We start from the raw sequence: 15,867 nt of genomic DNA, 5'->3' as shown, positions 1-15,867 counted from the left end.
AATGTTTCTGATTATGGAGTCACCCACTATCAGAGTCCTGGGCCAGGCTGCGCTCTGAGCTGAATGCCGCTGTCTGCTCGACCTTGAGCGCCAGTTAGCATCAGTGTTAGCTACTGGCTGATTCAGTCTGTGTTCGATCACATTCATCATGTTTGGGGATTCCTCATTCATTAATACTTCAAATCTGTTCTCAAGATGTATAGGCGGTGGTAGGAAACCGGTGTTTGCAATCCTTGTCAGAGCCGTATCTGGGGTAGAGGATGCTACTGCGGCAATATGTGATGCTCGTGACAATCTGATGTCTCAAGTGCCTTTTGGTCTCACTCCCTGTTTGTGCCATCGATTTGTAAGTCGATCGGCTTGTTTCTCTACACTCAGTATGTCCTGTCGAGGAGCACTAGATTCATGGGACTCACTGGCTGTATGCTGAAGGCGTCCATGATGAAGCTCTGTTGTGTGTTCCGTCTGGTTTGGTGGTCCTGTAAGTAACTTTGTTTCAAGAACTGCAATCCTTTGTAAAGGTATGTGGCAGTTAGTGCAGCAAGTAGATTCCAGAAGAGGGGAACCAGAACATGCAGAGCACCTACCCCAGTACAGGGCTTAGTTAGCAGGTGTACTGAGCCAGCAGCGAGTTTCTCCTCAAACTTGTCTGCTACAGGACTAGGAGGAAGTCATCCAGGGAACACATTTTGTGAACACTACTGGGTGTCAACAGCACACGTTTTAAGCTCAGTGGAGGTGAAAGGCTTTAAGCACCAGCAATACACCCAGCATACTATCCCAGACTTACCTGTTTGTTCCTGCCTAGACACAGAATGGAACCGGCTCAACCCGGAGATTGTAGAACCTCCCAAAGGTGTTGGGTGTTTCCCAGCCCACTGTTCTGCAAATGTCTGCTAGAAAAGTGCCACTGGTCAGGGCCCAGGAGGCCTCCACACTCCTGGTAGAATGGGCTCATAGCCCTGCGGGAGGCGGCACATGCTGGGCATGATATGCCTTAGCTATGGCGTCAATGATCCAGTGGGTGATCCTCTGCTTGGAGACAGTGCTTCCTTTCCGCTGTCCACCAAAGCAGACAAAGAGCTGCTCAGAAACTCTGAGCATCAAAATAGATGCGTAAAGCGCACACCGGACACAGCAACGTCAAGGCTGGGTCTGCCTCCTCCTGGGGCAGTGCTTGCAGGTTCACCACCTGATCCCTGAATGGGATCATGGGAACCTTGGGCACATAGCCCGGTTGGGACTCAAGATCACGTGAGAGTAGCCTGGACCGAACTCCAGGCACATTTCACTGACAGTGAACACTTGCAGGTGTGGTGTACTTTTATCAAGTTAAGTATACATTAATCAAGTATAATCAATGCCATTTTATTCTACAATTATTTCTGATGGTCAAGCAGGTCTTTTACTATGTGTGTGTGTGTGTGTTTTTAGAGGCCTGTGCAGGAACAGGAATAGCCTCACATCTGTGCTCTCATGACTGCTGAGAAAATATATTGTGAGGCTCCTCTACAGGTGTCTCCTGTCCACTTCTTAAAATAATTAGACTGGAGTCAAAGAATAGGATGATGGATAATGGTGACAGACGCCACTTCACGGCATACATGCGCCTCGTAGAGGGAGCGCTAGCCTGAGTGATCATGTCTGGTGGTAGGCCACTTATGTCTTCCCCATCCCGCCCAGGGGCCAGACATGGAGATTCGAAAGGTCTGGTCACGGGTGCCAGATGGTGCCCCGTCCCTGAGAAAGAAGGTCCTTCCTCAGGAGAATTCGCTGGGGGGGCTGACACGAGGAGCATGAGGTCCTAGAACCAAGTCTAGGTGGGCCAGTAGGGTGCTACAAGGTATCAGCTCAATGTCCTCCCTGACCCTGAAAAATGCTCACTGGGGGAAAGGCATATTTGCATAGTCCAGGGGGCCAGCTGTGTGCCAGCACATCAATACCGACGGGTGCCTCGTCAGGGCATACCAAAGCGTGCAGTGGGAGGATTCTGGGCAAGCGAACAGGTCTACCTGTGCCTGCCCGAATCGACTCCAAATCAGCTGGACCACCTGAGGGTGGAGTTTCCACTCTCCCTTGTGGGCAACATCTCATGACAGTTAATCCAACTAGAGGTGCTGCTGACTCCAGAGGAGGAGACGGCGAGCGGTTTTGACATACAACGGGAGTGTAAACTGCCTTTGCAGTTGATGTATGCCACGTGTTGTCGTGTTGTCTGTCCGAGCCAACACGTGCGTCCCCTGGATCAAGGGCCGGAACCTCCGCAGGGAAAGCAGTATTGCCAACAACACGATGAAATTGATGTGCCAACGTAGTCGCGGGCCCGTTCAGGAGCTGCCCATTACATACAGCACCCCAGCCCGTCTTGGAGGCATCCGTCATAACCACAACACACCTGGAGATCTGCTCTAGGGGAACACCTGCCCGTAGAAATGTGAGGTCGTCCCAGGGCTGAAGAGTTGGTGACAGACAGTAGCGTTGGCCATGCCATGCCCATCTCGGGACTCGAGTCTTGAGCCAGCGCTGAAGCAGTCTCATATGCATCAACCGGGGCAGAGCCTGAGGTGCCATATTGAATGGGCTTGAGCCCTGTGACCGTGCTGAGTCGAGGGACATTGAAGCACTTACCTGGCCCCTGATACCCACCATAAGATTGGTCGGGGAGGAGGTACATCAAATTTTTGGGTACCGCAGCTACAAACAATAGATTCTCCTCCCAGCCCTCCACCAGAGGACGCAGTTTCTGTTTGCCAGCTCCAGAACAGAAGGTCTCCTCGTCCTTGGGTCAACCGTCTCAGGGATGCTTTGAAGTCTTCTTCTTGGCGGCCAGCCTTGAGACGGGTAGCGTCTGCTACCTGCGGGAGGCTCGATGCCATGTTAGATGGCCTCCGTCTGCTGCTTCACTGCCAGGAACTGCTAGGTAAAGTCCTCAACGGTGTTACCGAATAGGCCAGCCTGGGAAATGGGGGCGTTAAGGAACCATTCCTTGTCGGCCTCTCTCATCTCGACCAGGTTGAGCCAAAGGTGGCGCTCCTGGACTAACAACGTGGACATCACCCACCGGAGGGCGAGGTAGATCGCCAAGCACAGTTTCTGCATCAATCTTGGGGCGTAACTACCCTCGTGCAGCTTTTTAGCGCCTTGGCGGACTTGCAGGAGTCCAGCGGCACCATAGGCCTTGGCCGTCTGGGATGATGTAAACCTACAGGCCCTGGACGGGAGCTTCGGGGGCCCATGCTAGGTGGCGGCGCTCTGCGGTCATAGGTGCACCGCGAGCACTTATCCCCTGGGGGCATAGCCGAGTAGCCCTTGGCCATGGAGGTAGTCCCATTGAGGTCCCCAAATTGCCCCAGTGCTATTTGCACTGGCCTCATATCTGTAGGTAGAAGGACCATGGCGGAGAGCTGCTTGCTTTCTTACGAAGGTAAGCTGCGACCTTAATGTTGCCATGGTCATGTCCTCACAGTGAGGACATGATGCATCCAAAAACTATATCTCCGCATGAACAGTGCCCAGATGCGAAAGAAGAATGACCTCAACCAGGAATAACACACAAACGGAAAGGCATCTTTAAAAAGATGCGTCTTTAAAAAGACGTTTCCATGTGTGCTGCTCTTTTAGAATATACTCTTTTGGGAAAATACTCTTTTAGAATATACTCTTTCAGTGTGTTCTGCTGAAGCACCCAGGGGCGATCTCTGCAGTGCACCAGTGCAGAGGGGGGAGAAAGCTGCTGTAATGCGCCATCAGGAACCCAGCAGAGGTGATTGGGAAACCGTGGTAATTCAGCTCAATGAACATCAACCGCTCGGCTCCGAAGAGAAAATCTGAATAAGCTGTTCATACGCCAGCTCCTTTATACCAATTGGCCTTTTAACAAAGATCAGAGGTGTCTCGGGCTCCCAAAAGTGACCCCTTGTGTCACCTCATCGAAAACAACGTCGATGAGGACATCTTTTCTTCCGTCATGGTTTTTTAAGAAATGAGAAGCGACACACTGAATCAGTTAGGGTTAAAAATAATTGTTGCCAGCTGAAACATTAATCTATAAAAATTAAAATATGAATCACTGCAATAATCATCCAATAATAGGCTCTTAAGTATCTGCTTATTTAAATCCAAACGGTGACTTTTTGTTTTGTTTTGTTTTGTTGGACAGGCAATGTATAAAAGAGCAAAATCACACCCATTAAAAATGATCAGACAAAACTACTAACTACTATGTTAAAACAAAATGGCAATTAAATTAATGCAGAACAGAAGAATAATTGTGGTGGTGTTAGGAAAAGCAGTGGTAGAGAATTATATGGTAGGCCATCTTATGGATGGGCTATATATTCATCTTCTGGTCAATGATAGTAATAGCAAATGCCTATTTACTATTTACACAGATATTGATTATTATCTGTTATGAACTAACCTCATATTCACTACCTCAAAACTAGTTTATAGCAGTAAAACTAAATGCCAAGGTCTTTTGGAAAGAAGTTTGTTAAGCTTATATGTACATTCCACATGGTTGGTTGATCAGTCTTTGCGACAGGGGATGTCTTCCACTGGGCGATTAGGTTGCGTGCAGTGGAAAAATCTTGGAATGCGATCCAACAGACGTGGCCACGGAGTGCTGGTGACATGAAGATCCTTGGCGTATGCAGTCCAGAGATATAAGTGTGAAGTCAGGTGATGGATATTATTAGGTATGTAGGGACCTTGTGTGTGTGTGTTGCAGTTATTTGTTCATTTTTGAGTATTGAAAGATTGTTGCATGGAGATTTGTCCACCTTTTGGAGCATCTCTTTATTTCAGCTGTTCCAACCAGATGGTCAGTTCCATCCACAGATCCTGTTTAATAGTCCTGATACAACCAGTATTGTTCCCTTTACAAAAAGCTTCACTACGATGTTGCGCTGCTAAGCGCTACGGGGGAACAGCTTTAGCTGTGAGCCGAGCTGAATAATGTGTGGAACACGTCAATGAACATTGACCGGAATTTATAGCCTCGGCTGATGTAATCATTAGATGCACCTGAGGCCAGGCTATAAATGGATACGTCACCAGGTGTCATCAGAAACTCTTTTTTCAGAGCGATTCTGTTTCTGTGTGTTTCACACACCCTGTCAAAACTTTCTTTCCTCTGTTAGGAGATAGAATCAGTTAGGCAGTGTGCAGTGAACGTTGTTCTATTTTTCTCTTCTGTTTAGAAAATATTATATATATATATTTAAAAAAAAAAAAGAGAGAATGACTGAAAGCCGCAAACGGTGCGTGTTCCCCTCTTCTCGCTCTATAGCTGAAGACGGCACACATCAGTTTTTGCTGTTTGTTTGGGGGTAAGAGCACGCTGCTCTCGCGTTGCAGCAGGGCAGGTGTGAGCACTGCGATTTGCTTTAACAGGCAGAGTGCGTCGTGCTCGCCTCGCTTGCTTCCGGGAGTCAGCACTCACGAATAGATCGTTCGTGGGGCTCATGCATGGATTTGGCTGAGGAGCAAGAGACGGGTTGACCCCGTTCTCTCACTCTCTCCCCAAACCCAGCTGGTCCTTCATGTGATCTCGAAGCGCGTTCCGACGCTTCTTCGGATCATGAGGTGGATCGCGATTCTCTTCCCGCCTCCGAGCTTTCCGTCCGCGATAAAAAATCTACGGAGGAATTGCTCGATGTTGTTACTCGTGTGGTTGCCAGATTGGACTGGCCACGCGAAAAAGAGACCCCCAAACGCTCCAAATTAGGGGATAGATTTTATCTTCCAGTCTAAGAAAGGGAACGCCTCATGGGTCCCTTCCCTTTCTTTGATAACCTCCATGAAGTGCTTTTTCGCTCATGGAGAACCCCTAAAAAAAAAAAAAAAAAAAAAAATATATATATATAAAAAATGTATAGATTTTTTCTTCCCGTGTTCACATACCCTCGACGTCATTATATTCGACTATCGTGGGTGCTGAGGCACGGGGGTATTCAGTGATGCCACCGGTCGAAGAGACGCTTGCGGGCTATCTCTCGCCGGGCTCGGCATCGTCACTTAAGAAGCCCTCTCTCCCCTCAAAGCCTTGTAGGACAACCTCCACTTTAGTGGGAAGGGCTTATCAAGCAGCAGGTCAGGCTGGTGCTGCTCTGCACACTATGCTGTTTTTCAGGCGTACCAGGCTGACCTCCTGGACGACCTGAGTGTGGGTTCTGCGCTTGACGAGCAAGCCTTAGACCCACCTCGGTCCTGACTGAAGGGAGGCTCAAAAGCAAAGCGTGGCGAGTCGTGCTCCTCCTCCCAGGGATTGGGGACAGTCTCGCCGCCCTGCCAGCCCCGAAGCAAGACCTCAGGACTATAAATTCTAGTAAGAGAAAACCCTGACGGTCTTGCGCCTAGATTAGGGGTAGCTCCCTCGGGAAGGGCGCGTGCTTCACTTCACCCCTCCCGGTACCCCTCGAAGCCCCTCCATTCCCGCCACCTCTTGGTGTTTCGGGTTGCAGAGGCTTCGTTAAAATTGGGTGTTTTCAGCTGTTCCTGCATTTTATTCAGGATGCGAAACACCCGACAACCCTCAACAGGAAGTGTTAAAATATAATACCCATCTCAGAGATCCTGGCAGCGTGGAAACTTCTGCCGGATATATTCTTTTCTGTGGGTCTTATAAGGGCGTCAGGATTTAATTCTCTCGCCGCTTTTCCGTGTTTCAACGGCGTGTTCTCACTACCGTAAACCGGATTTCTTTTTTTTTGTAAAAACAAAACAAAAAAAACAAAAAAAAACTCAATCTCCTGGTTAAAGGGGCCATGGTATGTGTTCCCCTTCCAGAGAGAGAGTTAGGTTATTACACTAAATACTTACCGTTTCCCATGGAGGGTGAGGGGTGGCGTCTGGCTTAGATCTTAAAGCTTGAACTACCCGTGGGTGTTCAAGTCCAAGATGATGCCTGTCAAGACGGTCGTGTCTCAAGCCCTACAACTCGTTTGGCTGGTCACCATCGATCTTATGACGCACTTCTATACTTCATTTAGAAGTTCTGCCACAACATGGAAAGTTCCTGAGGTTCACTTCGGGGCGAAGTCTTCCAGGGTCAGGTTCTTTCACTCAGCTTAGCCCTTTTTACCCGCACATTCACAATGCATGATGTAGCTGGCTCCTTGCGACTCGGGGCATCTGCATTCTAAATTACGTAGACGACTGGCTGATCCTAGCGCAGTTCCAGGAACTGGCAGTTCAGCACAGGGACATCGTCTTAGCTCATCTGTTTCTCTAGGGTTGAGGCTCAACGCCAAGAAAAGCGTCCTCTCTCCCACTCAGAACACTGTCTATCGGGGCATCGTATGGAGTTGAATCACAATGCGGGCACAACTGTCTCCCGCTAGGATTGAGTCCATTCAGATCACCCTGAGCAAAGTCAGGCTAGGTCAAGGTTGCACTGTTATCAGTATCAACGATTTCCAGGTCTCAGGGCGAACGCGTCCATGGTGATCCCTCTGGACCTTCTGCTCATGAGACTGTTTTTGTTGTGGCCAAAAGCCAGGGGATTTCTTCCAAGGGCCAAAACCCCTGGGCTAAATAGGGTTCTAGCGCCTCAGGCTTCGTTCCCTTTCTATGTGGTTCAGACCCGGTTTTCTGCCTTGGGTCCCACTCTAGGTGCGTCTTGTTGTCGCAGACTGCTAACGAAGACGCCTCCCTGACGGGCAGGGTAGCGGCCTTAAGTGGTCGATCCAGCTTAAGGGGATAGGAGGGTCGTCAGCTCGGTTGTCACAGTCACTGTCTCGGGTTGATGGCTGTATTTCTGGCCCTGAAATACCTCCTCCTGAGGCTGCCATGTCTTGGTGCTGGTGGACAATACAGCGGTAGCCTCTTACATAAATCTTCAAGGAGACCCACGTTCTTGTCAGCTGTATTTCTGACACATCGGATTCTCCTTAGGGCCCAGGGTAAGCTCCTGTCACTCAGGTCAGTTATATCCCTGGATGCCCGTGATACAGGAGCAGATTTACGGTCCAGACAGGGAATACCAACGGGGAGTTAAGAACTCCACCCTAAGGTAGTAGTTGCCCAGAGTTCAGCCAGCAAGGGTTTTTGCCTCTTACTGATAGCACCAGCTGGCCGAACAGGGCTTGGATCTCGGAGCTAATATCTTCCCTCGACGACTAGCCTTGGGCGATTCGAACAGGAAGGATCTTCTATCTCAGGCACAGGGCAATATTTCATCCCTGCCCCGGATTGTGGAATCTTTCATGTTTGGCCCCTAAGGGTACCAACTGAGGGACACAGGGCTTTCTCCTGAGGTTATCGAGACCTTTTTAAATGCCAGGCTTTTTCCACTTGGAACTAGTTTGGGTGAGATCTTAGGGCAGAAGAGGACCTCTTAGCCTCTATGGATAGCTTAATGTCTCCTCTACTTCTCCCTGAAATCACCCAGCCCCTTGGGTCTGGACGTTAAGACACATACATGACCCAGAATGCGTCTGTATGCATTTCTTTCCCGATTTCTCTGCTCCGGGAGTCTTGGCGATGTTCACCAGCAAGGGTCTTGCCTGGTATTAATGGCTACGCTGGCCGAACAGGATATGTTTCTCGGAGCTAATTCCTCTCCTCGACGGCTCGCCTTGGGCGATTCCGAACAGGGAGGACCTTCTCATCCTTGGCCCGAATTGTGAAACCTTTCATTCTGGCCCCTAAGGGTACCAAATGGGGTTCACTGGGTTTTCTCTTGGGGATATCGAGACCATTTCTAGTGCTAGGGCTCCCTCCACTTGGAACTGATCTGGGTAGATTTTACAGGGCAGAAGAGGACCTCTTTGCCTGTGTTGATAGCGCAATGTCTCCGCTACTTCTCCCCGAGTCGCCCAGTCCCCCCCCCCTCGGGAGGGGCTGACCGTAGTAACGCAAATGCGCCTGCATGTGTTTCCTTCTACTAAAGTTCTTATTACAGAACCAGCTAACTGCCAGTTTGCTTCAGTTCTGGATTTTCTGTAGAAAGAACTGTCAGCGGGCACTTGCCTCGCCACTGCCAGGCTGTATTTGGCCACTGCGGTTTGCCACGGCTTGGTGGGCGGGGTGCCCTCAAAGAGGCATCCTCATTATTGCCCAGGCCTACGAGGCGTGCGGTCAAGCTTCGCCAGTAGGTTTCAGGGCGCACTCTACCAGAGGGCTCTCCTCCTCTAAAACCTTGGCTAGAGGTCTCCCTCTGCAGCAAGTTTGTGATGCGGCTGGTTGTCCTCTCCGCACACATTCATTAGATTTTTATAGTTTGGATGTTTTGCCACTCCGGGCCCTTGAGTCGACATCTCAAGCTCATGTCTGGACAAGTTTGTGATGCGGCAGGCTGGTCCTCTCCGCTCACATTCATCAGTTTTTATGACAAGTTTGTGTTGCGATAGGGTTCTCTTCGCACACATTCATCGAACTTTATGGGCTAGATGCTTTGCTACTCCGGACTCTTATGTCCTTGAGTCAACATCTCAGCCCATGCCTAAACAAGTTTTTGATGCGGCAGATTGTCCTCTCCGCTCACATTCATCAGTTTTTATGACAAGTTTGTGGTGCGATAGGGTTCTCTTCGCACACATTCATCGAACTTTATGGGTTAGATGCTTTGCTACTCCGGGCTCTTATGCCCTTGAGTCGACATCTCAGCTCATGCCTGAACAAGTTTGTGATGCGGCAGGCTGGTCCTCTCCGCACACATTCATCAAAATTGAATGGTTTAGATGTTTATGCTACTCCGGGCTCTTATGCCCTTGAGTCGACATCTGAAGCTCATGTCTGAGACCTCTCGTGTTTTTGTGAGTACACTGCACAACCGTAGGGGTCCGGACAGCCCCAAGTGCGGCGGCGTGGGTATTGCGTTCCAGCGCAACATCGTAGTGAAGCTTTTTGTAAAGGGAACGTCTCGGGTTACATGTGTAACCCTTGTTCCCTGAAAAAAGCGGAACGAGATGTTGCGCTGCTTTGCCACACTGGGACGTCCCAGGAAGAAGTATCTGACGACACCTGGTGACGTATCCATTTATAGCCTGGCCTCAGGTGCATCTATTGATTACATCAGCCGAGGCTATAAATTCCGGTCAATGTTCATTAACGTGTTCCACACATTATTCAGCTTGGCTCACAGCTAAAGCTGTTCCCCCGTAGCGCTTAGCAGCGCAACATCTCATTCCGCTTTTTTCAGGGAACAAGGGTTACACATGTAACCCGAGACGTTGTTATGGATGGCAAGCCTGGGTAAACAACAAGTAATCCGGTGAAGTGATCAATCTGTGGTCAATGGGCAATCAATGTCCATATTGCCACCTCCTCCAAAGGTGACTGTCCATTTGTATTTTAGGATTTATTTTCCTGGCAAAAGCGGAGTCCTTTCTTTGTGTGATGTGCTAATCCAATCACACTTTCGAAGCCCTTTACATCCTTGCCCTGCTTTAAAGTGGTTCATCCACAATGGTGTCTTGTCCGCTGTTTGTAACACCCGGTCATCCGCACAAAGAAAAAAAAAACTCACTACACAATTTCAGCAACACTTGTGGCTTGTCTTGTATTTCTTTGTTTCTACCAGATATTGGAGAGCAAATAGCCATGTTGTGTGGCAGGTGCTATTTACACCTAGTGCAAATAGTCACTCTGTAAAAGAAATCCGTAAGACTCCAGTGGTTAAATCCATATCTTCAGAAGTGATATGATAAGTGTGGGTGAGAAACAGATAAATATTTAAGTAAATGTTTACTATAAATGTCCACTTTCACATTCTTTCACATTTCAAAATGTAAAGTGGTATGGTAAAAATTATACTCTTTATGGTAAAGAGTATTAAAGGGATAGTTCACCCAAAAATGGAACATTCTCTCATCATTTACTCACCCTAGTGCCTTCCCGGATGTGTATTACCTTCGTTCTTCAGCAGAAAACAAATTAAGATATTTAAAATAATTTCTAAGCTCTTTTGTTCATACCATTCAATTGAATGGGTGCCAAAATCGTGATGCTCCAAAAACCACATAATTCAGCATAAAAGTAATCCATATGACTGTGGTTAAATCAATGTCTTCAGAAGTGATTTGATAGGTGTGGGTGAGGAATAGATCAATATTTTAGTCCAGTTTTACTATAAATTATCCTCTCTGCTCAGTCAATCTCCCCTTTAACTTTCACATTCTTCTTCTGGTGTTTTTGGTGATTTAAATTATTCATGCATACGCCCCCAACTGGGCAAGTCTTTACCTCTCTGCTTCCGATGGCCACGATCGCAGCTTCACGTGCTTGGGTGCTGCCCACTCGGAGACAGCATTCATGGATGGGTCACGTTCTCACTGCGAGAGCATGACCATGGCAACAATGCAGTCACGGCTTTCCTTCGTCAGATTGAAACCCACCCCAGCGGCTCCCCACCTCGGCCCTTCTACCTACGGGTATGAGGCTGCGTCAGTTAGCACTAGATTTGGGAATTCCAATGGGAGCCACTCTGCCAGGTAACCACCTCACGGACCTCTCATTGCCCAGGATGCTCGTTTGCTCCGGTCGAGTTCTGTGATGAGACCGCCTGCTGGTCTCAGGGTGAGTTTGTGATCTCATCCTGGGCTCATGAAGCGGATGAGCTCTCGATTGCAGCATTGGAGATTGGGCTGGTTCAGTCTGACGATGATGACTCGACGGGGCTCCAAACTGTGCACGGTGCAGTCACCCCGTCCCAGGCCGAAGCGGAGATGATGGCCATGCTTCTCCAGGTGGCTGTGAGCAATGGGCTGGAGTGGACCCCTCCGCCCTAAACCCTTGCACCTTGATGATTGGTTCCTGGGCCTGAAACGGTGCTCACGGCCATGCCTGCCCCTGTCCATTTCTTCCCAGAGGTGCATGAGGAGATCACGAAGTCGTGCTGTGCACTTTTCACTGCCCAAAAGGTAACTAAGGATTCTCCTCCTGGCCCTCCACTGGGGGATGGAGTGATCTGATCACCAGCTCAAGATCTTCCAGATCTCTGAGTTACTCTGCTCAATGGTGGGGGTGCCAGGGGGTTTTGGATGATTCGCCAGGTGGATAAGGTGGTTGTGGTGCACCCTGTCAACGACACCGGCTCCACCGCAGCCTGCCCCAGTGGCAGGTATGGCAGTTATGGTGCTGCGGAGGTGGGTCCCCCGCCCCTGGATGCCAAGCTGTGGCACAAACCCATCCATGCCAGGGTGGTTGTGATGGACGGCAAGCATGGGTTCCCTCCTCCCCCATTGCTGACCAGTCTTATGGTGGGTACCCAGAGGGAGGTAAGTGCTTCGATGTCCCTAGACTCAGCACGGCCATGAGTTCAGAGTTCGAGCACCCTTGACGTGGTGCCTCTGGCGCAGCCCCGCCGTGAGGCCCAACCCGCTGGTACGTCTGATGCAATTGTTCCCTTGGTCCCCCATGCCCGGAACTTGGAGGCATGGCTTGCACTCCCTAACTCGTTGCGATGGCTGACCAGGACCGTCCGACTCGACTATGCAATTCAGTTCGCCAGGTGCCCTTTCCGGTTCAGTGCCATCCAGTTTACCTCAGCGAAGGGCGATAACACCACTGCCCGTGGTGGAGATCGTGACCTTTCTACGGAAGGAGTCGATAGAGCCTGTCCCTCCAGCCGAGATGAAGAAGGGGTTCTACAGCCCTTACTTCATCGTACCAAAGAAAGGCGGTGGGTTGCAGCCAATCTTAGAGCTGCGAGTACTGAACCGGGCCTTGCACAGACTCCCTTTCAAGGTGCTAATACAGAGACATATTTTAGCAAACCTTCGGCATCAAGATTGGTTTGCGGCAGTAGACCTGAAGGATGCGTACTTCCACGCCTCGGTTTTACCTCAACACAGGCCCTTCCTGCAGTTTGCCTTCAAGGGCCGGGCATACCAGAACAGGGTCCTCCCCTTCGGTCTGTCGCCTCATGTCTTAACGAAAGTCGCAGAGGCAGCCCTTTCAGACTCGAGTCCCGAGATGGGCATGGCGCCTGTTCAGCCCTTAGACAGACCTTGCATTTCTGCTGGCAGGGGTCCCCTTAGTGCAGGGGTCCAGGTGCATCATGGTTATGACAGACGCCGCCAAGTGTGGCTTGGGTGCCGTGTGCAACTGGCACGCAGTCGCCGGCTCCTGGACAAGGCCACAACTGTGTTGGAATATCTGCAGAGGCTTCGGTCGTTGATCCAGGACAAGCACGTGTTGGTCCGGATGGACAACACGGCAACAGTAGCGTACATCAACTGCCAAGGCGGCGTACGCTCACGTCACATGTTGCAACTTGCCCGCCGAGTTTACTCAGAATTGTGCCAAAAACAAAAAACATCCAGCAAGTGGCAGATCTCTGGACGGAAATGCTTTGTTGATGAGAGAGGTCAATGGAGAATGGCCAGATTGGTTCGAGCTGACAGAAAGACTACGGAAACACAGATAACCACTCTAAAATTGAAGTGAGCAGAATAAAATCTCAGAATGCACAACATGTCGAACCTCAAGGCAGACAGGCTACAAAAGCAGAAGACCATATCAGATATTTTATAAGGAGCATAGTGTTCCTAATAAAGTGCCAAATGAGTGTAAGCTTGTCACAGGACAGATTAAGAGAAATTATTTAAATCATAACCCCATTTTGATAAAATGTATAGTTAATGTGGTTTGCCTTTGAAGGGCAGTATTTTTTATTTTTTTTGTAATACTACATAATTACCAATTTCGTATGTAATATATTTAAAAATGTTTTATTGGATCACTTGCATTACCCCAAAAAATCAAAAAGTCAGCCTGATTGCATTAGGTTACATAAACAAATCAACAAAGTATTTTTTAAGAGCAACTATTATGGTTTTTAAACATGCCTAATTTTGTTTTAAAGGTCTCATTCAATAGATTTACATGCATTCAAGGTCAAAAAATACTTTAATATGCTCATAATTTAAATTGCAGCATTATCTTTTTACCCAGTGTCAAAAATGACTTGTTCAATGATGCGTTCTAAAGCATTCATTCTAAACTCCTCCTTTCAGAGAGCCTTCTCTGCTCTGATTGGTCAGATTTCTCAGTCTGTTGTGATTGGTCTACCGCTTCGTGAGCAGCCAGTGAAGACCAGAGACAGGTTTTTTGTTACCAAATTACGTAGGTTAGTACAGGAAGTCAGTCTAACAACTCATTTCCGGTGTTCAAAATCGGTTCTTTATTTTGGGAGTCAATAACTCCATTTGTCATGCACTTTGATTTTTGAATCTTTGCAGACTTTTTTACAATCACAAACAGTTATATAACACACAACGTGAAAGGTAATATTTGAAAAACCATAATAGGTGCTCTTTAAACATTACCCTTTTTTACATAGGCTTGCATATACAGTATATAATCCTTAGGGTTATATGTAAAGCCTTATATTATTGAAATTAGTAAATTCAACATGCTCCCTTTTTATTTTACCCCAATATATTAGTTATTAAAGCAGCATGAAGTATATACTGGACTTTATTCATATAAAAAAATATATCTATATAACAAATTCTGCCTACATAAAACAAGTCAATACAAGTACATTATGCTATAAATGTAATTACATCAAAGCCAAAACACAACCGGAAACTTGGTTACCTGGTCTGATTTTTCTGTTCTTACACTGAACATACTGCTCCCCTCACTTCTGAAATGATCACCAAACTCCTTTTTCATTGACTGCAGGTTGATTGCAACAGAAATGGGGAAAATCCATTCAATTAAGTCTGGAGAAGTTGGAAACACTTCACCCCAAACACCAGTTTTGTGGTCAAGGTTGTCCCAGTTCCTGAACCTGGTGGAGAGTTCTGACAGCCATGTACAGCAAAGGTATGACAGACTCACTTACTTTCAAACTGTAAAACTCATATGCGAGATAAAACTTCTGAGATTGTTAAATGTTTTTTCATGGATTTATTATGGTTTATGGTCTATTATGTTTTATTATAATGCATTTATATAAATTTTTTATTTTTTTTTAAAGAACTTAATGGCTAGGGCTGTTGCGTTGGCAGATTTTACCACCACAGTGTTTAAGAGCCAACCAGTGAATGGTGTTGTATGATGGATGAAGGGCAGGGGAGGGGTGCATACATATTGTATGTTTATTGTGGATCAAACTTTAGAAAGTGTGTCATTAAAAAGTTGAGTTATAGATGCATGACTCGTGGTGTAAATAGGCCGTTGCTGTAACAATGTGCTTAAAGTTTCTAAAAATGGAAAATTAATATGTCTGTTGCATGAAAAATCAACAACACAATAACTAAGGATCTAATGCTGCACTATACTTATTATATGCTTTTATTTCATGATTCTTTTCTCAAGGTTTTGTAAGCTTGTAATGCCTTAACATACACATCACCGCCAGTGGCAGTCCACTTCAAAACCGGTGAAGGCGATGGGGTGTTTGTCACTGTGATTCTAGCAGCCCTAATCATGATGTTAGAATGATTTAATTACTCACAATTACAGTGGTGCAGGCAAAGGTGCTGCTTTCTGTTTTTTTGTGGCAATGTTGTCAGTGTTATCGAATAGACCCCGCTAGGATATGAGAATCACTCATCTGTGCAGATGATTTTATAATCTGTATTCTCAGTTTATATGATGTACTCTCAAACAGTATAGGTAAACTGTTCATTCATTTTAACAATTCTGCATTTTAACAATAAACACAATCTTGCAAACTGTACCAACGGATTCTCAAGTGATCCCCAAGTCACTTAAAAACATAAGTATACATTAAGTGATGGTAAAAAAGAAAACTAAACATCAAATTATTAGTCAATTGTTAAAATGTATTTAGACCATTCACTTAACAACTTATCTAACTTAAATGGAGAGTTTTGTGCTTCTGTGATGTGACCAGTGTTAGATAATGTTTTTGTGTAGTGAAAAACAGACATCCACACAGTAGTGCAC

At 47.3% G+C, this 15,867-nt stretch overlaps 1 protein-coding gene across 3 annotated transcripts in view; it reads left to right on the top strand.

Annotated features, from left to right (window-relative positions):
- zgc:113516 (uncharacterized protein LOC541449 homolog) overlaps positions 1-15,867 on the top strand; it is a 230,183-nt gene that overhangs the window by 63,580 nt on the left and 150,736 nt on the right. For all 3 annotated transcript variants that reach the window (XM_052153177.1, XM_052153180.1, XM_052153178.1), the window contains exon 3: positions 14,635-14,778. In XM_052153177.1, coding sequence (XP_052009137.1) covers positions 14,635-14,778 — 144 coding nt within the window. The remainder of the gene's footprint in view (positions 1-14,634; positions 14,779-15,867) is intronic.

The sequence above is a fragment of the Xyrauchen texanus genome, chromosome 22 (genome assembly GCF_025860055.1).
Source record: "Xyrauchen texanus isolate HMW12.3.18 chromosome 22, RBS_HiC_50CHRs, whole genome shotgun sequence".
Classification (NCBI taxonomy): Eukaryota; Metazoa; Chordata; class Actinopteri; order Cypriniformes; family Catostomidae; genus Xyrauchen; species Xyrauchen texanus.
Note: the sequence above shows the minus strand (reverse complement) of the source record. Positions and strands in the feature narration are given on the sequence as shown.